Raw genomic sequence first — 24,038 nt, 5'->3', positions numbered from 1 at the left:
CCTCTCTTATTTTGGATTTCCTTGTTTCTTGCTGTTGAATCTATCCTATTTTTTTCTTTTTTTCACTTTTTTCTTCTAAAATGTATGCCTACAAGAATGAGCTTAAAGAACCTATCTTATTTTAATATATGACATATTATCTTATTCTGGTTATTGTGAATTAGTGATAAATTAAATTTTGTCTCTTGTCTACATAGAACACCTAATGCTTTTTATTGGAGGAGTATTAGAAAACAATATTTAAAACCATATTTGTTTCTGGATTAAATAGTGATGACTGTACTGTATACTAAAAATATACTAATATCATTGAATTGTACGCTTTGTAATGTGTGAATTTTATGGCATGTGAATTATATCTTAATAAAGCTGTTATTTTAAAAATATGTAAAATGAATCATTCAGTGAAAGCATTATGATATTTAAATATTTTTTAATTAAGCTTTGAATTGAAACTACCATTTCAGTGGGATATGAGAATCATTTATTAAACAAATTTGTGAAATATAAAACTTTAACATCAATTCAGACACTTTAACTTGTGACTATTCTGATATCCCCCTTGACGTTTGCTTCTATCTTATTATTATTCATTTCCAGATTCAGATTTTGCATTACTTTGAAGAGCATTTTATCATCTTTTTTATCTCCTGAAGAAGCCCTTTTGTTGAGAGCTTCTTCTGCTACGATAAAAAACTGTTCCATTGGTTGAAGAATGCTTACTCCATAGCCTTTGTTGCTATAAATATGATTATTAGTCATCTTCAATTTGGGTGCTGGAAGAACCTATTAAATTATTTGAGGAAATTAGTTTTTCAATGATTTTATTTAAAAAAATGAAGTAATGAACATATAAAAATTAGCTTAGACTTTATTCTTGGATTAACAGACTTTTTAAAACAACCGAGACTCTCAATTTTGAACAAGTGTTAAGTAGTGTTTTCATGACACCAACTAACATAATATTAACTACAAAAAATATTTAATAAGAATTTTTTTTTTTTTGAGATGGAGTCTTGCTTTGTTGCCCAGGCTGGAGTGCAATGACACAGTCTTGGCTCACTACAACCTCCGCCTCCCGGTTCAAGTGATTCTCCTGCCTCAGCCACTCAAGTAGCTGGGACTACAGGCGCGTGCCATCACACCCGGCTAATTTTTATATTTTTAGTAGAGACAGGGTTTCAATATTTTGGCCAGGCTGGTCTCAAGCTCCTGACCTCGTGATCCACCCGCCTTGGCTTCCCAAAGAGCTGGAATTACACACGTGAGCCACCGCACCCAGCCAATAACAAAATATTAAATGAGCCAGGTGCGGTGGCTCATGCCCTGTAATCCCAGCTCTTAAGAAGGCAGAGGCAGAAGGATAGCTTGAGCCCAGGAGTTCAAGACCTGCCTGGGCAATATAGCAAGACCCTATTCTCCACAAAAAGAAAAAGAAAAAAAAAAGTGTAAGAAAATATTAAATGAAGTTTTCAATTTACTTTTATCAGTTATTGATAAAAACAACTAATTCTGTATGGGGACACAACCCATGAAGCCGATCTCTTATAACATAATAAACATGAAAATAAGTAATTTCAAATAATATGTGATTTGGAGAAAATAAGGTAATGTGATAGCATGACTGGCTGGGGAGAGGTCACCACTTGAGTGTTCTTTACATTAAAGGCTTCTTTGAAGAGGGACAACCACATTCAGATACTAATAAGATCTATAGAAAGAGTGTTTCAGGTCAGGCATGGTGGCTCACACCTGTAATCCCAGCACTTTGGGAGGCAGAGGCGGGTGGATCACCTGAGGTTGGTAGTTCGAGACCAGCCTGACCAACATGGAGAAACCCCATCTCTACTAAAAATACAAAATTAGTTGGGCGTGGTGGCACATGCCTGTAATCCCAGCTACCTAGAAGGCTGAGGCAGGAAAATCGCTTGAACCTGGGAGGCAGACACTGCGGTGAGCTGAGATCGTGCCATTGCACTCCAGCCTGGGCAACAACAGCGAAACTCCATCTCAACAAAGAAAAAAAAGAGTGCTTCAGGTGAAGGTAACAGCCAGAACAAGTTTAATAATTTCTGGGAAAACAAACAAAGCCAGTGTGGCTCGAATATAATGTATAAGAGGAAGATTGGAAGGAGATTAAGCTGGAGAAAGCAGGGGCCAGATCTTGTCAGATTTTATAAAACATGTTTATCAAATTTTAATGTATGTATATATCATCTGGGGAGCTTGTTAAAGACCACATTTTGTTTAATAGGTCTGGCGTGAGGCTCAAAATTCTCCACTTCTAACAAACTACCAGGTGATGCCAATGCTGCTGGTCCATGGCTCACACTTTGAGTATCAGGAATATGATTCTTAAAGTGTGAGTTAAACCAGCAGTATCAGCATCACCTAGGAAATTACTAAAACAAATTCTCAGGCTTTACCCTAGACCTACTGAATCAGAAAGCAGAGTAGGCCTCTGCAAGAATGATTCTGATGCATGCTAACATTCAAGGACCACTGAAAAATTGAAAAATATTTAAGAACAGAAAAAATGTTTTAAGATAAATCAAAGATTTTAAAACTGCTCCCATTTACCATTTGTACCTTCTTTTCTTTTCTTTTATCTTTTTTTTTTTTTTTTTTTTGAGACGGAGTCTCAATCTGTCACCCAGGCTGGAGTGCAGTGGTGCACTGCAACCTCCGCCTCTTGAGTTCAAGTGATTCTCCTGCCTCAGCCTACTGAATAGCTGGGACTACAGGCATATGCCACCACGGTTGGCTAATTTTTTTTGTATTTTTAGTAGAGATGGGGTTTCACCATGTTAGCCAGGATGGTCTCGATCTCTTGACCTCGTGATCTGCGCACCTCGGCCTCTCAAAGTGCTGGGATTACAGGTGTGAGCCACCGTGCCTGGCCTTGTACCTTATTTTCAACCAATTATCTGACTTAGTGTCCAGAATCATACAGAGAGTGGGAGGCTACTAGTAATATATAATTCCTGCCCTTAGATAATTTATAATCTATTTGAGGAGACAAAATGTACATTCATAAAACAAACAGAATGTTCTAGAAAAAACTTCATTAACATAAAAGTTCATTAACTACACAAGCCTAGAGAGGGACTTAGAAAGACAAGATTTATAGAAGCAGAAAGGATGGAAGACATTTCACCTAGAAATTATTGCTATTAATGTTTTAATTGATTAGCTTAAATCACTTAACACAACTTTGAAAGTAAGACTTCAAATGCTTCTTAATATATTATTATTCTTAATTTGCTTTACTTTGTAATTTGAAATACCAAAATGTATTACAGATCTGATCAAAGAAAATTCTAAAATGTCTTTAAGAGAAAAATCTATCCCATTTCTCATATTCAAGGTTATTTGCAAAGAGTTTAAGTACAAATTATTAAATTATAAGGCTAAACTTATTTCCTAGCAGCCATCATTTAATCATATCTTATTACTTGTACTATTCTTTTCCAAATCAGTGATAATATTTAGACTGCCTTTTAAGACTAAAACTAATATTTTAGTACTTATAATTACTTACAATTCTTATAACAATGCTACATCAAGAAATAAGAGAATACCTTCATATTAACTCCACCTAAGGTGCTTTTTGAACTGTCACTGGTTCTGAGGTTATTACAGTGATGAATTTCATTTCTTTCCAAAATAGCTATGCTTCCAGGATACAGTTCAACACCAGCACCCTGTAAATTAAAAGCAAATAAAACTATCTACAAAATATATACACAAACCTCTCACCAAAATCTTCTTTAGACTTGAAAATTGTAATTCTGTATTACCAATATAAACATTGAGTTACATGAAAATACATGATCATGCATGCAACTGTTAATTGTAAAGATAATATTTAAAAATATTGAAAATTTAAATATCTGTTAAAGAATCATTAGACTTAGAAGGTTGAGGTCATATAATCCATTATCTTACTCTTCCACCCAAATGATTCTCTAGAAAGGAGTCCACTCTTTAAGCAATTGTTTCAATAGTTATAAAAATTTATATCTACTGTAAATCCCACTTAATGCCACTAAAGTATATTTCCTCATTTTAGTGGAAATTTTAAAAATTCTTTAAAAAGATGCTCTTATTTTTCTACTTCCTTTAATCCTTTTTCTCATTCAGTTCTCCAGTCCTTCAATGATCTTTGTGATTGTTATCTAAAGACTCAAGCTCTTAATTTTTAATTATTTATTGATTTATTGTTAAAGACAAAGTCTTTCTGTGTTGCCCAGGCTGGTCTCAAACTTCAGCTCAAGTGATCCTCCCGTCTCAGCTCCTAAAGTGCTGGGATTACAGGAGTGAACCACTGTGCTTGGCCTCAAGTTTTTTATGTCCTGATTATTCAGAAGCTGTTAGAACTAATCACAACACCTAACAGCAACATCTGATAACTTACATGTCTTATTTCTTTAAACTGTCAAATGACTGACTCATGATTTATGTTATAGCCACTCTTTTCCAGATTTTAAAAAGTCACCCGTATAAAACAAAGCTAAATATTCTTTACTTTGGACCTAGCATTTCATTTTTCCTAAATGTACTATGACACTCTAGTACTCATTTTGTAGATGTCTACCAGTTACTAAGTTTAATTAGAATTCCGCTAAAAGATGAAGAAATTGCTACCCTTTATTTGTATATTAAGATCACTCAAAGCTGTTATCTATAGTCATATAAGGCCATACTTTTTAAAGAATGAAATACCTGGGCACCAGTTATTTCACTGTCTGTAATTGTCAAAGCAGCTCCAGTAAGAACACACACTCCTGTTCCTTCACATTTTAATATGCAGTTTTCTAGAGTCATGTGACCAGACTCCACCACCACAATACCATCAACCGTCCCTTGTTGTATCAAAGATAGATGCATTAGTTTCACATTGTCAGCTTTGGACACCACAAAACTGTCACGAGAAGGTTCAGAAGTAATCATAATTTCCTCTCTCTTTCCAACTCCTGATTCATAGGGATAAAAATACATTAAATCAGTAATCTCCCATTTTAAGGCCCTTTATTGTCATTCAACAATACTGCTGTTACTAAAGTTTTTCCCTGTGTGCGTGTGTGGGTGTGCGCGCACATGTGCATTTTTAGAGATGGGTCTCGCTATGTTGCCCAGGCTAGTCTCGAACTCCTGGGCTCAAGTGATCCTCCTCCCCCACCTCCTGAGTAAGTTGGGACTACAGGTGCATAGCACAGTGCCCAGCTTCACATATTTTTAACAAATAATATATAGTACCTACATAACTATAGTGTAATCTTTTTCTTTTTCTTTTTTTTTTTGAGACAGTCTTGCTCTTTCACCCAGGCTGGAGTGCAGTGGCTTGACCATGGCTTACTGCAACCTGGGCTCAAGTGATTGTCCCACCTCAGCCTCCCAAGTAACTGGGACTACAGGTGTGTGCCACCACATCCAGCTAACTTTTGAATTTTTTGTAGAGATGGGGTTTCACTATGTTGCCCAGACTGGTCTCAAACTCCGGGACTCTAGCAATCCACCTGCCTCAGCCTTCCAAAGTGCTGGGATTACAGGCGTGAGGCACCATGTCCAGCTTTTGTTGTTGTTGTTGTTGTTGGTTAGACAATGAGAATACTCTTACTTCAACATCAAAAAGAGAGAAAGTTTCTAAATACGTTCAGGACCTAAAAGAAATTTAGTAAATTCTGCTTTTCTACTTCTGTTTTGGAGAGTTAGCATGTGATATTAGCCTTTTTGAGAAAATGATGAGCATATTTTAATATAGCTTTACATCTGGGTTTTCCTTAGTAAAGTGATGTGAAAAGCAGTAAAGATAGATAAGAAAAAAGTGCTTTGGGTAAAAAATATTAATGGAGCTAATAGAAAATATAAAGAACACGTCTTAATTATAAAATGAATATAAAGGATTTTTGTAAAACATAAATTCTATTGTAATTTCCAATAATTCCATTAAGCATGTTTAGAATACACAATTTGTCCAGTATACATTGCTGTAAAAAAACTACAAAGGATGCCCTGCTAACCCTTTATAATGATGTCATCTGTCAACAAAGCAAGATTTGCAGCTTGATATTCTCCTGGAAAAATTATTACTGTATCTCCACTATAACAATTATCCAAAGCCAAATCCAAATCATCATGCTGTTGGAGAAGTGTGTCTGAAGATAAATCCTTTATCTAAAAAGAAATAAAACACTTGCACTTTCAATAATAGGTTAAACTGAAACATGTCATTTTAATCAGTTACTTACTGGACAAGTGCTTTTCCCAAAAGACTTATCATTTATTAAAGACTAGCATTTATTAAATGCTTAAAGTATCAGTTCATCGATTAATGTTGAAATAAAATTTTTCTTTACAATCGTTCATCATTTTATAACTATTAAATACTGGGTATTAGCTATGTGCCATATTTTGAACTTTACATATTACCTCCTTAAGCCTTGCAACAGTTCCTTGACATATTATTATTATTATTTTGAGACGGAGTTTCACTCTGTCGCCCAGGCTGGAGGGCAATGGTGCAATCTCGGCTCACTGCAACCCCTGCCTCCCGGGTTCTAGCGATTCTCCTGCCTCAGCCTCCTGAGTAGCTGGGATTACAGGCGCACACCACCACGTCTGGCTAATTTTTTGTATTTTTAGTAGAGATGGAGTTTCTCCATGTTGGCCAGGCTGCTCTTAAACTCCTGACCTCAGGTAATCTGCCCACCTCGGCCTCCCAAACTGCTGGGATTACAGGCATAAGCCACCGCGCCCGGCAACATAAGTATTATTACCCCTGCTATAACGTTAAGGAAATTGAAGCTTGGCAAGATTAAATGAACCGTCAAAATTAGTAGTGAAGCTAAGCTTTAGATACAGTTCAATATGACACCAGATCTCATGCTCTTCCCTGTGTATCATTTTGTTTTCTTTAACTCAAAATGACCCTCCAATTTTAGTAAATGAACAAAATTCTTTTTTTTTTTTTTTTTTTCGAGTTCGAATTTCACTCTTGTCACCCAGGCTGGTGTGCAATGGAACGATCTCGGCTCACTGCAACCTCTGCCTCCCGGGTTCAACCAATTCTCCCAACTCAGCCTCCCCAGTAGTTGGGATTACAGGTGTCTGCCACCACACCCAACTAACTTTTGTATTTTTAGTAGAGACAGGGTTTCGCCGTGTTAGCCAGGTTGGTCTCGAACTCCTGACCTCAGGTGATCCACCTGCCTTGGCCTCCCAAAGTGCATGAGCCACCGTGCCCGGCCCCCAAATAAACAAAATTATACATATCAAAGATTCTAAAATATGCACTGGGAGTAGAAAAGAGGAGATAACTTCGTTATTAGTGTCGTAAAGACTGAAGGGCTTTATTTATTTATTTTGAGACAGGGTCTCATTCTGTCGCCCAGGCTGGAATGCAGTGGCACGATCATGGCTCACTGCAGCCTAAACCTCCCAGGCTCAAGTGATCCTTCCACCTCAGCCTCCTGAGTAGCTGGGACTACAGGCACACATTGCCATGCCTGGGTAATTTTTGTATTTTTTGTAGAGGTGGAGTTTCTCTATATTGCCCAGGCTGGTCTCAAACTCCTGAGCTCAAGTGATCACCCACCTCAGCCTCCCAGAGTGCTGGGATTACAGGTAGGAGCCACCATGCCCAGCAGTGTGAAGGACTTTTAATATAAAATATAAATCCAGGCTGGGCACAGTGACTCACACCTGTAATCCCAGCACTATGGGAGGCCAAGGTGGGCGGATCACTTGAGGTCAGGAGTTCGAGACCAGCCTGACCAACATGGTGAAACCCCGTCTCTACTAAAAATACAAAAATTAGCCAGGCATGGTGGCACATGCCTGTAATCCCAGCTACTCAGGAGGTGGAGGCAGGAGAATCGCTTGAACCCGGGAGGCGGAGTTTGCAGTAAGCAGAGATGGTGCCATTGCACTCCAGCCTGGGCAACAAAAGCAAAACTGTCTCAAAAAAAAAAAAAAAAAAAAAGTAAATAAATAAATAATAAATCCAAATATAAAATTTGGAAATATATTCTGAAAAAATGCCTATCATTCTTTGATCCCAATGAGAATGGCATTATCATGCATGTATCTTTCTTCTTCTTCTTCTTCTTCTTCGTATTATTATTATTATTTTGAGATGGAGTCTTGCTCTGTTGCCAAGGTTGGAGTGCAGTGGCACAGTCTTGGCTCACTGCAACCTCCCGGGTTCAAGTGATTCTCCTGCCTCAGCCTCCCGAGTAGCTGGGACTATAGGTGTGTGCCAGCACACCTGGCTAATTTTTGTATTTTTAGTGGAGACGGGGTTTCACTATGTTGGCCAGGCTGGTCTCGAACTCCTGACCTCAAGTGATCTGCCCGCCTTGGTCTCCCAAAGTGCTGGGATTACAGGCGTGAGCCACTGCACCCAGCCTTTTTTTATTATAAAAGTGATACCTGTTATAAAAACGTGGAAAAGAAAGCATAACAAAAATTGAAAAATTAACTTGTAAATTCTTAACTAAAGAAAACCTTCATTTATATAGATATTTCCTTCTAGTATATTTCCCATGCATATATTCATTTATTCATATGCCAATCAATCATACCATACATTGTATATACTTTTGAATTCTGATTTTGTCATTATATCACCTTCCCCATGTCTTTAAATAATTTTTCAAAGCCTATTTTTTTAATGATTAAAGTTTCAACTTATTTTAGATACGGGGGTACATGTGCAGGGTTTACTATGTTCGTTTATTGCATGCAGGTATTGAGCATAGTACCCAATAGGTAGTTTTTCAACAGACATCCCCTCCCTTCTTCCTCCTGCACCAGTAGTTAGCAGTGTCTATTGTTCTCATGTTTGTGTCCATGTGTGCTCAGTGTTTAGCTCCTGCTTGTAAGTGAGAACATGCGGTATTTGGTTTTCTGATCCTGCATTAATTCACTTAGGATAATGGCCTTCAGGTGCATCCACGCCACTGCAAAGGACATGATTTCATTCTTTTTATGGCTGCATAGTATTCCATGGTGTGTATGTACCACATTTACATTATTCAATCCACCATCAATGGGCACCTAGGTTGATTCCCTGTCTTTGCTATTATGAATAGCACATCAAAGCCTAACTTTTAACAATTACATACTAATGTATCAAACAGATATATTACAACTTATGTTATGAATTTCTCACTCTTATTTTAGATGGTTTATGAGTTTTCAACATTATGAAAATACTATAACAGATGATTATGTATATCTCTAGTTATTTCTTTAGGAAACATTACTAGACAGGAAATTGCTGAATCAAAAGGTATAAACATTTTAAGACTCTTGGATATACTTTGCCAAATTCCTCTCCAGAAAAGCTTAATCAATTAAAATTGGGTTAAGAATGCTCGTTTTGTTATAAACAAAACAACATGAGATTTTTAAAAAATTTGTACAATATTTGCCATTTTAATGGACAAAACTCCGCCTCACCTCATTTTCATTTCCATTTATTTGATAAGTGAGATTGAACACTTTTTCCAGGTATATGTAAAATTCCTATAAACCTTACTAAATCAGCAACCTACAAATTCATTTGTGCAGGTATTACATACATTGGAAGCAGATAGCACAAGACTACCTCTGTAAATAAATAATTTGTAAGAACTATGAAACCCTCCTCATTTATATTTTTTTTATTCACTGAAATAAGAAACACAGGAGAGAGAAAAAAGTGTGATAGAGGAAGACAATGAGTTTAATTTTGGTGCCAATAAATTTGAAATGCCAGTGGAGTCACTAGAAAGAGGTATCCAGCAGACTATGGATATAAGGGTCTAGAATATAGGACCTGACTAGACATAAGGTCATAGAATTATTTACTTATATGATAATTTGAGCACAGGAATGGATGAAATTAGCTACAAGAATGTGTAAAGAGGGAAAGATAGCAACCTAGAACAGAACACTGAGGAATATTTAACAAACTGGCGGAAACACAAGATCTTACAAAGAATATTGAGAAGTAGGCAAAGAGGTGGTAAGAAAATCAGGAGAATAGGATGTCATGGAAGGAGGAAGTACAGTTGACCCTTGAACAACATGGGTTTGACCTGCATAGACCCACTTATACACAGATTTTTTCAACCAAACACGGATCAAAATACAGTATTTGCAGGATGAAAATCTGAGTATATGGAGAGCAGACTTTGAATTTTGTATATATGGGTTTTGCAGGGCTGACAGCAGGACTTGAGTACACACGGATTTGGATACATGCCAAGTGTCCTTGGACTAATCTCTGTGTATACCGAGGGACAAATGTAGTTGGTAGTGTCAAATGCTGCTCAAAGATTAACAAGATGGTAATCTCTGAGTTGTACCTACGGCAATTGGCCAGAGGGAGATTCTACATGACCACAACAGCATTTTCAGTGATATTCCGGAGACAGAAGCCGGATCACAGTGAGTAGAGGAATAAATATGAAGAAGTGGAAATAAATGCAGACAAATATTTCAAGTAGTTTTTCTCTGCAAGGTAAGAAACAGATGTGGTGTTTAGGGTAGATATTGTTTTGCTATTTATTTATTTATTTTTTTTTTTGAGACGGAGTCTCGCTCTGTTACCCAGGCTGGAGTGCAATGGCACGATCTTGGCTCACTGCAACTTCCACCTCCTGGGTTCAAGTGATTCTCCTGCCTCAACCTCCCTGAGTAGCTGGGATTACAGGCACCCACCACAACGCCTGGCTAATTTTTGTATTTTTAGTAGAGACGGGGTTTCACCATGTTGGTCAGGCTGGTCTCAAACTCCTGACTTCGTGATCCGCCCGCCTTGGCCTCCCAAAGTGCTGGGATTACAGGCGTGAGCCACCGCGCCCGGCCTTGTTTTGCTATTTAAAATAGAACAGAATTGAACATATCTCACTGTATTCAGGAAGGAGAGAGTAGAGAGGAGAGGTTAAAGACACAAGGAAGAGATGACAGCACAGAAATGGTGAAGTAATGGCTCTTCCACTGAAGCAAACATTAAGTTGGCAAAAACTATGGAATCAACTTTTGGGAGCTCTAGAACCTAAATCAAACACAGCAACAAAGGAAATGCTTAATGAAGTGGCTGCTAAAATTCAGTAAACAAGTGTGGCATTTTTTTTGCTTACCCACCTACCATCCCCCAATCCCCTGCTCTGCAGCAGCAATGGAAATGGCAGCCCACATTCCTAGTGTAGCTTACTGGTGCCAGCAGGACACCAGGTGGTAGGGTGCAATATAGGCTTTGTTCTCAAAATACTATGGTTGTAAATTCTGACCTATCTGGTAGTTCTCTGATAGACTGGCAAAGAAAGATGATATTTTTTTCACCCCTCAGGCTGGAGTGGCTTTCCCTTTGCCCCATAGATGCCTAGCGCAAAGAACACAGAAAGAGACAAGCAAAATTCCTCAAAGGAGGGGCTGAGGAGAAAGATTTTTGGAGGAATAAGGGCTTGAAAGGAATCAGGGCTTCCCATACACCAGGAAATCAGTAGTGAAATGCACATGCACTGCAGGGCTAGACGTATGCTCAGAAGATACCCAAGAAGAACCTAGGCTTGCACCTTTGGCTGCTCTTTGGGCCTTGTGCAAACAGGAAGCAAAAGCTAATACAAAGTTTTAGGCAGCCTGGCTTAGCTTTGAAGGAGTGTCTCAGCTCAGAGACAATCTGCAAACACTGGGAGAGTTTTTGTTTCTGTTTTTTTCTAGTTATTTATCCATTTTTTGTTGTTGTGTTTTTTTTTTTTTTTGAGATGGATCCAGGCTCTGTCGCCCAGGCTGGAGTGCAGTGGGACAATCTTGGCTCACTGCAACCTCTTCCTCCCGGGTTCAAGCGATTCTCCTGCCTCAGCCTCCCAACTAGCTGGGATTACGGGTGTGCACCACTATGCCCAGCTAATTTCTGTATTTTTAGTAGAGGTGGGGTTTCACCATGTTGGCCAGGCTGGTCTCAAACTCTTGGCCTCAAGTGATCTGCCTGCCTCAGCCTCCTGAAGTGCTGGGGTTACAGATGTAAGCCACTGCACCTGGCCTTGTTTTTTCTTTTTAGCTGAGCCATTTAAGGAAATCTCTGTTAGATCACTCACTATCTACTGAGATAACACAACAAAGACTTCAAGTGCCACACAGAAAACGAATACAGCCTTTGCAAATTAGTTTAGAAAAGTCATTAAACAAACATACAGCTGCAGTCTTCAACAACTGAAACAAACCCTGGGGAGGGGTAGAATCCAATTTCCAGAGTTACCATATTATAATATCCAAAATGTCCAGTTTTCAACAAAAAAATTGCAAGGCATACAAAAAAAATAAGATACCATGACCCATTCACAGGAAAAATAAATTGACAGAAACTATCCCTGAGGAAGCCCAGATAAGACTTTGGACTTACTAGACAAAGACTTTAACTCAACTATTTTAAATGTGCACAAAGAGCTAAAGGAAACAATAAAGAACTAGAAGCAACCAGGAGAACAATGTCTGAACAAATAAAGAATATCAATAAAAATATAAACAAAATAGAAATTCTGTAGTTGAAAAGTGTGATAGCTGAAGTGAAAAATTCACTAGAGGGGTTCAACAGCAGATTTGAGCAAGCAGAAAAAATAATCAGCAATCTTGATGAAAGCACAATAGAAATTATCCAGCCTGAGGACCAGAAAGAAAAGAACTATAGAAAAAAATGAACAGCATCAAAGGGACCAGTGGGATATTATGAAGCATATAAATATACTTATTAGGAAGTGTCAGAAGAAGAGGAAAGAGAGAAAAGGGTGTGTTGTTACTTTGTATATATATATGGGTTTTCATTCACAGCTCCTGACTCATAACTTCCACAGTCCTTATTACAGTTTTTTGTTATAATGTTGGGTGCTTTAGGCCTCATGAGCAGCCCTCAGGAAACAGAATCTCTCTAACCTTCTCTTGCTCTCCTTTCACCTGCCCCAGGGCAGGACTCTAATATTCCTGTGCTTTTCTGATTGTGGGTCATAAGACCCTCATTCTAAACCAGGTTCCGCCAGGCACGGCTGCTCGTGCCTGTACTCCCAGCTCTTAGGGAGGCAGAGGTGGGAGCATAGCTTGAGCCCAGGAGTTTGAGACCTGCCTGGGCAATACAGCAAGACCCTGTTATCCACAAAAAAGAAAAACAGAGACAAAACTAAATAAATAAACTAGGTTCCATCCCATAACATGAGTCCAATCACGTTTTAACACAGTTGTCCAAAGAAACCCAAGAGGACTGGGTTCAGAGAGCCTTCAAAAAGCTGACCTCATAACATTTCCTGGAGGATGACATACCTGGAGGAGGGCATGGGAGCTCTGTGTACCTTTCCCTGATACCTTCCCCTACACATCTTTTCATCTGTATCCTTTGTAATATCGATTTTTATTCTTTTTGAGACACAGTCTCACTCTGTCACCCAGGCTGGAGTGCAGTGGTGCAATCTTGGTTCATTGCAACCTCTGCCTTCTGGGTTCAAGTGATTCTCCTGCCTCAGCCTCCCAAGTAGCTGAGATTACAGGTGTGCACCACCACACCCAGCTAAGTTTTGTATTTTTAGTAGAGACGGGTTTTCACCATGTTGGCCAGGCTGGTCTCAAACTCCTGACCTCAAGTGATCCACCTGCCCCAGCCTCCCAAAGTGCTGGGATTACAGGCATGAGCCACTGTGCTTGACTGTAATATCCTTTATAATAAACTGGTAAACATAAGCCAGGCACGGTGGCTCACGCCTGTAATCCCAGCACTTTGGGAGGCTGAGGCAGGTGGATCACAAGGTCAGGAGTTCAAGACCAGACTGACCAATATGGTGAAACCCCTTCTCTACTAAAAATACAAAAATTAGCTGGGTGTGGTGGTGTGCACCTGTAATCCCAGCTACTCAGGAGGCTAAGGCAGGAGAATTGCTTGAACCCAGGAGGTGGAGGTTACAGTGAGCCGAGATCGCGCCACTGCACTCCAGCCTGGGTGACATAGCAAGACTCCATCTCAAAAAATTAATTAATTAATTAAATTAACTGATAAACATAAATGTTTCTCTGAGTTCTGTGAGCTGCTCTAGTAAATTAATTAAACCCAAAAAAGGAGTTGTGAGAACCCCAACTTGAAGCCAGTCAGTCAGAAGTTCTGGAGGCCTAGACTTGTGACTGGTATCTGAGGGAGAGGGGCAGTTTTGGAGGCTGAGTCTCCAACCTGTAGAATGTGACACTATCTACTGGTAGATATGCTGAAATAGAATTGTAGGACACCCAGTCGGGGTCTGCTGGAGAACTGATTGATTACTTGCTGGTGGGGGGAAAGCCCCACAAATTTTGGGGTCACAGAAGTTTTCTGTGTTGATAATTCTTGTTTTGTTGTGAAAACAGAGGGAAAATATGGTTTGAGTGTTTTCCTAACAAAGGCAGAAAAAATACTTGAAAACATAATGGCCAAAAACTTCCCAAATTTCATTAAAGACATGAATCTACATATCCAAGAAGTGTAATGGACTTTAAGTAAGATAAACACAAAGAAACACACATTAACATATATTATAATCAAACAATTAAAATCCAAAGATAGGCAGGGCATGGTGGCTCACACCTGTAATACCAGCACTTTGGGAGGCCAAGGCAGCCAATCACCTGAGGTCAGGAGTTCCAGACCAGCTTGGCCAACATGGCGAAACCCCATCTCTACTAAAAATACAAAAATTAACCAGATGTGGTGCCACATGCCTGTGATACCAGCTACTGGGGAGGCCGAAGTAGGAGAATTGCTTGAACCAGGGAGGCAGAGGTTGCAGTGAGCCGAGATTATGCCATTGCACTCCACCTGGGCAACAAGAGCAAAGCTCCATCTCAAAAAATAATAATGATAAAAAACAATCCAAAGATAAAGAGAGAATCTTACAAGCAGCAAGAGAGAAGCAATGCATTAAGTATAAGAGATCTTTAATAAGATTAAGGCTGCTTTCTCATCAGAAACCATGGAAGCCAGAAAGCAGTGGGATTTAAAAGTGCTAAAAGATAAACAACCAAAAATTCTATATCTAGAAAAAATACCTTTTCAAAATGAAGAAGAAATTGACATTTCTAGATAAACAAAAGTTGGGCCTATCCTAAAAGAAATGCTAAAGGAGTCCTTCAGACTGAAATGAAATAGACAACAGAAGTAACTCAAAGCCATATAAAGAAATAAAAAAATTCCAGTAAAGGTAAAATCAAGGGTAAATATAAAGGCAGTATTACTGTATTTTTGGTTTGTGACTCCTCTTTTTGTTTCCTATATAATTTAAGATACCGATGCCTAAAACAATCCTTGTAAATCCATGCTAATGGGGAAACAATGTATAAAGATGTAATTTGTAACAATAACAACATAAAGGGACGATGGAGCTGTATGCTATTAAAGCAAAGTTGGCGTCAATTCAAACTCAATCGTTATAAATGTAGGATGTGAATTATAATTCCCTTGATAATCACCAAGAATATAACTAAAAAATACACACAAAAGGAAATGTGGAGTAAATCAAAATGGTACACTAAAAAAAAAAATCATAAAACACAAAAGAAGATGGTACTGAAAGCACTGCATAACAAAATAAGATATTACTTGTAGGAAAAACAGTAGCCAATGGCAGAAGTAAGTCCTTACTTATCAGTAATCATTTTAAATGTAAATGGATTAAGATCACCAATTAAAAAAGACAGGTAGAAAGGATAAAGAAAAATAATCCAACTATATGATGTTACAAGAATCTCATTTCAGGCCGGGTGTGGTGGCTCATGCCTGCAATCCCAACCGTTTCGGAGGGTGAGGTGGGCGGATCATGAGGTCAGGAGTTTGAGACCAGCCTGGCCAGCATGGTGAAACCCCATCTTTACTAAAAATACAAAAATTAGCCAGGCATGGTGGTGCATAATCCCAGCTACTCAGGAGGCTGAGGCAGGAGAATCACTTGAACCTGGGAGGCAGAGGTTGCAGTGAGCTGAGATCGCACCATTGCACTCCAGTCTGGGCAACAGAGGCAGACTCTGTCTCAAAAAAAAAAAAAAAGAATCTCACTTTAGATTCAAAGACACAAGTAGGTTAATAGTGAAAGAATAAAAAGATATTCTGTACAAACAGTAATTGAAAAAGAGCTGGGGTGGCTATACTAACATTAGATAAAATAGACTTTAATAACACAATTGTTGCTAGAGACAAAGAAAGGTATTATATATTAACAAAAGAGTTAATTCATCAAGAAGATGTACCAATAAGCATATGCAAACCAAACAACAAGGTCTCAAAATGTATGAAGTAAAACATTCACAGAATTGAAGGAAGAAATAGTTTTATAATAGTAGTTGAAGATTTCTAAACCACTTTCAAAAATAACTAGAACATCTAGACAGAGGACCAATATGGAAATAGAGGACTTGAACAACAGTATAATCCAACTAGACCTAACATACATATATAGACTGCCCCCCAAGTCCAACACAAAAGGATATGCATTCTTCTGGAATGCATATGGAACATTCTCCAAGATATACCATCTATTAGGCCACAAAACAAGTCTCAATAAATACATCTTCTCTGACCACAATGGAATTAAAGTAGAAGTCAATTATGGAAAGAAAACTGAAAAATTTAGACATATGTGAAAATTAAACAACGTATTCTTTTTTTTTTTTTTTTTTTTTTGCGACGGAGTCTCGCTCTGTCTCCCAGGCTGGAGTGCAGTGGCGTGATCTCGGCTCACTGCAAGCTCCACCTCCCAGGTTCATGCCATTCTCCTGCCTCAGCCTCCCGAGTAGCTGGGACCACAGGCGCCCGCCATCACGCCCGGCTAATTTTTTGTATTTTTAGTAGAGACGGGGTTTCACCGTGTTAGCCAGGATGGTCTCGATCTCCTGACCTTGTGATCCGCCCCTCTCGGCCTCCCAAAGTGCTGGGATTACAGGCATGAGCCACCACGCCCGGCCTGACAACATATTCTTAAATAACAAATGGCTCAAAGATGAAACACAAGGAAAATTTGAAGATACTTTGAGATAAATGAAAATGAAAACACAATATACCAAAATTTATAGGATGCAGGAAAAGCAGAGCTCAGAGAGAAATTTATAGCAGTAAATGCCTACATTAAAAAAGACAGATCTCAAATCAGCAATCTAATTTTACAACTTAAGAAACTAGAAAAAGAGCAAATTAAACCCAAAGCCAACAGTAAAAGGAAACGATACAGATTAGAGTTCAATGAAATAGAGAATAGGAAAAATAAAAACAAAATAAAAAATTAATTATTTGAAAAGATCAACAAAATTGACAAAAGTTTAGCTAGACTAAGAGAAAGAGAAGGCACAAATAACTAAAATCAGATATGAAGGTAGATACATTACTACTGACCTTGAAGAAATAAAAATTATTTATAATCATGTTCTATGATTATACTATCATTATATGTACACCTATGAACAATTGTACACCAACAAATGCACTGATTTCATATCAACAAAAATTAAGTATACAAATTCCTAGAAACACAGAGTTTACCAAAACTGGCTCTAGAAGAAATATAAAATCTGAACAGACCTATAACAGTAAAGAGATTAAAAAATCAGTAAGCAAAAATCTCCCAACAAAGAAAAGTCCAAGATCAGATAGCTTCATTGATAAATCTACCAAACATTTCAAAAATTAACACCATGAACACTAAATAATAACTGATGAATGCAAAGAGGAAAACAACAGACACTGGTGTCTACTTGAAGGTAGAGGATGGGAGGAGAGACAGGAGCAGAAAAGATAACTATTGGGTACTGACTGGTCTTAACACCTGGGTGATGAAATAATATGTATAACAAACCCCCATGACACGAGTTTACCTATGTAACAAATCTTCACATGTACCCCCAAACCTAAAATAAAAGTTAAAAAAAAAGAATTAACACCAATCTTTCCCAAATTCCTCCAAAATCTGTGAGAACACTTCCTAATTCTCAGGCCAGCATTATCTGATAACAAAGCTAGACAAAAATACCAGAAGAAAAGAAAACTATAGAGCAATATTCCTTTTGAATATAAATGCAACAATCCTCAATAAATCCTAGCAAACTGAACTCAACAACATATTTAAAAGGTTATACACGATGATGAAGTGAGATTTATTCCAAGAATGCAAGCGTGATTTAATATAAAAAATCAATCATAACACACCACATTCATAGAATGAAGGGGAAAAATAAATTACACAATAATCTCAATTGATGCAGAAAAAGCTATGCCCAGCTAATTTCTGTATTTTTAGTAGAGGTGGGGTTTCACCATGTTGGCCAGGCTGATCTCGAACTCCTGACTTCAAGTGATCCGCCCACCTCGGCCTCCCAGAGTGCTGGGATTACAGGTGTGAGTCACTGCACCCGGCCAGAAATTTATTTTCTTACAGTTCTGGAGGATGGAAGCCCAAGATCAAGATGTCAACAGATTTGGTTTCTTCTGAGCCTCTCTCAGCTTGCAGGTGGTTGTGGTTTTGCTCCCTCTTCACATGGTCATCCTTCTGTGCACATGCACCCCTGACATCTTTTTCTGTGTCCAAATTTCCTTTCTTTTAAGGATATCAGTCAGATTGGAGTAGGGCCAACCCTAATGGCCTCATTTTAATTTAATCATCTCTTTAAACACTTGCTCTCCAAATATGCCTACATTTTAGGGTACTGGGGTAAGGACTTCAATATATGAATTTTGGAGGGACACAATTCTGCCAATAACACCCCATAGTATCAGAAAAGACAATGATGCCCACTTTTGCCACTGCTGTTCAACATTGAACCAGACGTCCCAGCCAGAGCAACTAGGCAAAAAGAAATAAAATGTATCCAAATTGTAAAGGAGGAAGTAAAACTCACTGTTTGCAGATGACATGACCCTATATATACTCTCCTCTCTCTATATATATGTATATATACACATATATGTATATATACACACATATACATGTGTGTATATACACGTGTGCATATACAAACATATATATACATATATATACACATATATACACACACATATATCTCCAAGGAATGCACCAAAAACATATGATAGCTAATAAACAAATTCAGCAAAGTTGAAAGATGCAAAATCAGAACACAAAATCAGTTTTGTTTTTATATATCACTAATGAACAATCTGAAAAGAAAATTAAGAAAATTCCATTTACAATAGCACCCAAAATAATAAAATGCCTAGAAATAATGTAAACCAAGGAGGTCAAGGACTTGTATACTGAAACTGCAAACCATTGCTCAAAGAAATTAAAGAAGGTCTAAGTAGATGAAAAGCCATCTCATGTTCATGGATTGGAAGATTTTAATATTGCTAAAATAGCAATACTACTTACATTGATCTACAGATTCAATGTAATCCCTATCAGAATTTCAATAGCCTTTTTTTTGAAGAAATGAACATGTTCATCTTCAAATTAATAATGAATTGCAAGGGACCCTGAACAGCCAAACAATACTGAAAAAGAACAAAGTGGAGGACTCACTCTTCTGATTCCAAAACTTACTACAAAGCCACAGTAATAAAATAGTGTGGTACTGGCATAAAGATAGGCTTATAGACCAGTGGGATAGAACTGAAAATCCAGAAATAAACCCAATTATGGGCAAGTGATTTTCAACAAGGGTTACAAGATCATTCAATGGGGAAAGAATAGTCTCTTCAACATATGGTGTTGGGACAAATAAGTACCTACATGCAAAAGGATAAAGCTGAACCCAAACCCAACACCACATACAAAAATTAACTCAAAATTGATTAACAACCTATATATAAGAGCTAAAACCATAAAATTCTTAGGAAAAACCATAAGGGTAAATCTTCATGATCTTGAACTTGGCAGCGGATTCTAAGGTATGATATAAAAGCATGAGTAACAGAAGACAAAATAAATTTCTGCCTTAGTCTATCTGTGCTGCTGTATAACAGAATGCTACAGACTGTGTAATTTATAAAAGAAATGTATTAGCTCACAGTTCTGGAGGCTAGGAAGTCTAAGGTCAAGGCACTGGCAGGTTTGGTGCCTGGTGAGGCCATTCTCTTCCAAGATGGCACCTTGCCTGCCGCTTGGATCCTCACATGGCAAAAGGCAAGAACTCTGGAGAGGAACTCTGTCTTCACATGGCAGAAGAACAACAGAGGGAGAACCAGCTCCCATAACTCCTTTTTATAGGGGCATTGATCCATTCGTGAGGGCCCCATCCTCTTGAAATACCTCCCATTAGGCCCCATCTCCCAACTCTATTGTGTTGAGGATTAAGTTTCCAAAACTTGAGTTTTGGAGGGGGGCAAAAACATCCAAACCAAAACAGCTGAATTTCCTCAAAGTTAAAAACTGTAAGGCATCAAGGGACATTATCAAGAGTGTAAAAAAGCCTAGGCACCATGCTTAGACCGCTGGGTGAGGGATGAGGTAATTTTGGGCAGGTCAATGGGTCAAAGCTAATTTCAATTATAAGCATAAAACTGGAATGGTCATTCAGTGAGGAAGATCAAACTGGGTGTTTGTTTTAACATTTATTGAATTTTCTAACTATGGATCCATGTTTCTTATTGTTACCAAACTTGATAACGATCTGAAAGTTGGAGGCCATGACTTGCTTGTTGTAATATATTAAATCAAGAAAGAGGGATTCACACAGCCTCCCCCTACCACATCATCCCCCACTGCTTTGGAAGTGCGCACATGCAGGCAGACGTCACCACCCCTCCCCTACCAGCACACATGCATGCACACTTTGTTGTCCTGCCACCACTAGCACTAATGCATACATACAAACACCACTGTCCCACCCTCGCTGGCACCCCGCCCCTGCTGATACATGCACACCCTGCTGCACCGCTGGCACTGTTGGCACATATGCAGGAGCGCAGACCTGCTGCCACTGCCCCAACAAAGGGCTTTGGTCAGCACTCACCATTGAAGTGTTGTCACCAGCAGACTGTGAAAACCTCAGCCCCTCCAGTGCAGGAGGTGATTAACCTTGAGAGGCCAGAGAACAAACCTGTGCTGTGGGCCTGGTACCAGCCCCCCAGGGTTGCACATGCAGCCCAGTAGTACTGAGGTGAGAATTGGACCCCGACATCTTCCAGAAATGAAGCCAGTTGACTGAACCCACCTTATACCACAGTAAAACCCTCACACGCATCAAAGAATATAAAAGCAAAAAAAACCCATCCAAAGGACATCAACTTCAAAGGAACATCAGCCCAAGCAGATGCAAAAAAAGCAGTGCAAGAACTCTGGCAACTTAAAAAGCCAGAGTGTCTTCTTACCGCCAAACAACCACACTAATTCCCCATCAATGGTTCTTAACCAGGCTGAAATGACAGACAGAACAGAGAATCTGGATATGAACAAAGATCATCAAGATTTAGGAGAAAGTTGAAATCCAATCCAAAGAATCTAATGAATCCAATAAACAATACAAGAGCTGGAAGATGGAACAGTCACTTTATGAAAGAATCAAACTGAACTGATGGAGCTGAAAAACTCACTCCAAGAATTGGAAGTATTAATAGCAGAATAGACCAGGCTGAGGAAAGAATCTCAGAGCTTGAAGACTAGTCCAACAAAAATAAAGAAAAAAGAATAAAAAAGAATGAACAAAACCTCTGACAAATATGGGATTATGTAAAGAGACCAAACCTACGACTCATTGGTATCCCTAAAACAGAGGGAGAGAAAGCAAGCAAGCAAGCATATTTCAGGATACTGTACATGAAAAATTTCCCAACCTCTCCAGAGAGGTTGACATTCAAATTCAGAAAAAGCAGAGTACCCCTATGAGATACTATACAAAATGACCATCCCCAAGACATAGTCATCAGATTCTTCAAGGTCAACATCAAAGAAAAAATATTAAAGGCAGCCAGAGAGGAGAGGCAGGTCACCTACAAAGGGAACCCTATCAAGCTAACAGTGGACCTTTCAGCAGAAATCCTGTAAGCCAGAAGAGATTGGGGGCCTACATTCAGCAATCTTAAAGAAAAGAAACTCCAACCAAGAATTTCATATCCACCCAAACTAAGCTTCATAAGTGAAGGTAAGAAAATGCTAAGAAAATTCATTACCACCAGACCTTACAAGAGGTCCTTAAGGGAGTGCTAAACGTGGAAATGAAAGACTGTTATTTGCCACCACAAAAACACACTTAAAGACATAGACCATTCACACTATAAAGTAACTGCACTATCAAGTCTGCATAACAACGAGCTAATAGGTTTGTTAGGTTTGTTTTGACAGGATCAAATCTGCACATATTAATATTAACCTTGAAAGTAAATGGGTTATATGCCATACTTAAAAGGCACAAAGTGGCAAGTTAGATAAAGAAGGAAGACTCAACTGTATGCTGTCTTCAAGAAATCCATCTCAGGCAGGGCGTGGTGGCTCACAACTATAATCCCAGCACTTTGGGAGGCCAAGGAAGGTGGATCACCTGAGGTCAGGAATTCAAGACCAGCCTGGCCAACATGGCAAAACCCCATCTCTACTAAAAATACAATAATTAACCAGGTGCGGTGGCAACGTGCCTGTGATCCCAGCTACTTGGGAGGCTGAGGCAGGAGGCAGAGATTGCAGTGAGCTGAGATCACACCACTGCACTCCAGCCTAGGCAACAGAGCAAGACTCAGTTCCAAAAAAAAAGAAATCCATTTCACACGCAATGACACCCATAGGCTCAAAGCAAAAAGATGGAGAAAAATCTACCAAGCAAATGGAAAACCAAAAAAAGCAGGGGTTACTATTTTAATTTCAGACAAAATAGACTCTAAACCAAGAATGATTTTAAAAAGACAAAGAATGGCATTACATAATGATAAAGGGTTTGATTCAACAAGAAGAATTAACTATCTTAAATATATATAATCCCAACACTGGAGCACCCAGATTCATAAAACAAGTTCTTAGAAACCTATGAGGAGACTTAGATAACCACACAATAGTGGTGCAAGACTTCAACACCCCACTGACAGTATTAGACAGATAATTGAGGCAGAAAATTAAGAAAGATGTTTGAGACCTGAACTCGACACTTGACCAAATGGACCTAACAGACATCTACAGATCACCTGAGGTCAGATCACTTGAGGTCAGGAGTTTGAGACCAGCCTGGCCAACATGGTGAAACCCCATCTCTACTAAAAACACAAAAAATTAGCCAGGCATGGTGGTGCACTCCTGTAATCCTAGCTACTTGGGAGGCCAAGGCGGGAGAATCGCTTGAATCTGGAAGGTGGAGGTTGCAGTGAGCCAAGATCACGCCACTGCACTCCAGCCTGGGTGACAGAGCAAGACTCCATCTGAAAAAAAAAAAAAAAGAAATCAATACTAAGAAGACCTTTCAAAATCATACAATTACTTGGAAATTAAGCAATCTGCTCCTGAATGACTTTTGGGTAAACACTGAAATTAACACAGAAATAAAAAAATCAAAAAATTCTTTGAAACTAATGAGAACAAGGATATAACATACCAGAAACTCTGAAACACAGCTAAAGTAGTGTTAAGAGGAAAGTTTATTCTGCTAATCGCTCACATCAAAAGGTTAGAAAGATCTCAAATTGACAACCTAACATCACACCTGGAGGAACTAGAAAAGTAAGAGTAAACCAATCCCAAAGCTAGAAGAAGAAAAATAACCAAAATTAGAGCTGAACTGAATGAATTTGAGATGTGAAAAACCATACAAAAGATCAACAAAACCTTTGTTTTTTGAAAGAATAAATAAGATAGACTGCTAGCTAGACTAAGAGAGAATATCCAAATAAACACAACAAGAAACAACGAAAAGGACATTACTACTGACACCACAGAAATACAAAAAAAACCCTCAGAGGCTATTACAAACACCTCTATGCACAAAAACTAGAAAACCTAAAGGAAATGGATGAATTCCTGCAAACATACAATCTCCCAAGATTGAACCAGGAAGAAACTGAAACCCTAGACAGACTAATAATGAGTTCCAAAACTGAATCAGTAATAAAGAGCCTACCTACC

General features: G+C 38.6%; 1 protein-coding gene across 1 annotated transcript in view; it reads right to left on the bottom strand.

The window, feature by feature from the left end:
* Positions 1-415: 415 nt before the first annotated feature.
* The window catches only part of SHCBP1L (SHC binding and spindle associated 1 like), a 54,811-nt gene continuing 31,188 nt past the window's right edge, over positions 416-24,038 (bottom strand). The window contains 4 exon segments of the mRNA XM_054455511.1: positions 416-786; positions 3,582-3,704; positions 4,726-4,976; positions 6,024-6,177. Coding sequence (XP_054311486.1) covers positions 535-786; positions 3,582-3,704; positions 4,726-4,976; positions 6,024-6,177 — 780 coding nt within the window. The 3' untranslated portion in view covers positions 416-534.

Source organism: Pongo pygmaeus, chromosome 1 (genome assembly GCF_028885625.2).
Source record: "Pongo pygmaeus isolate AG05252 chromosome 1, NHGRI_mPonPyg2-v2.0_pri, whole genome shotgun sequence".
NCBI classification, from domain to species: Eukaryota; Metazoa; Chordata; class Mammalia; order Primates; family Hominidae; genus Pongo; species Pongo pygmaeus.
This window is presented reverse-complemented; position numbering and strand designations above follow the sequence as displayed.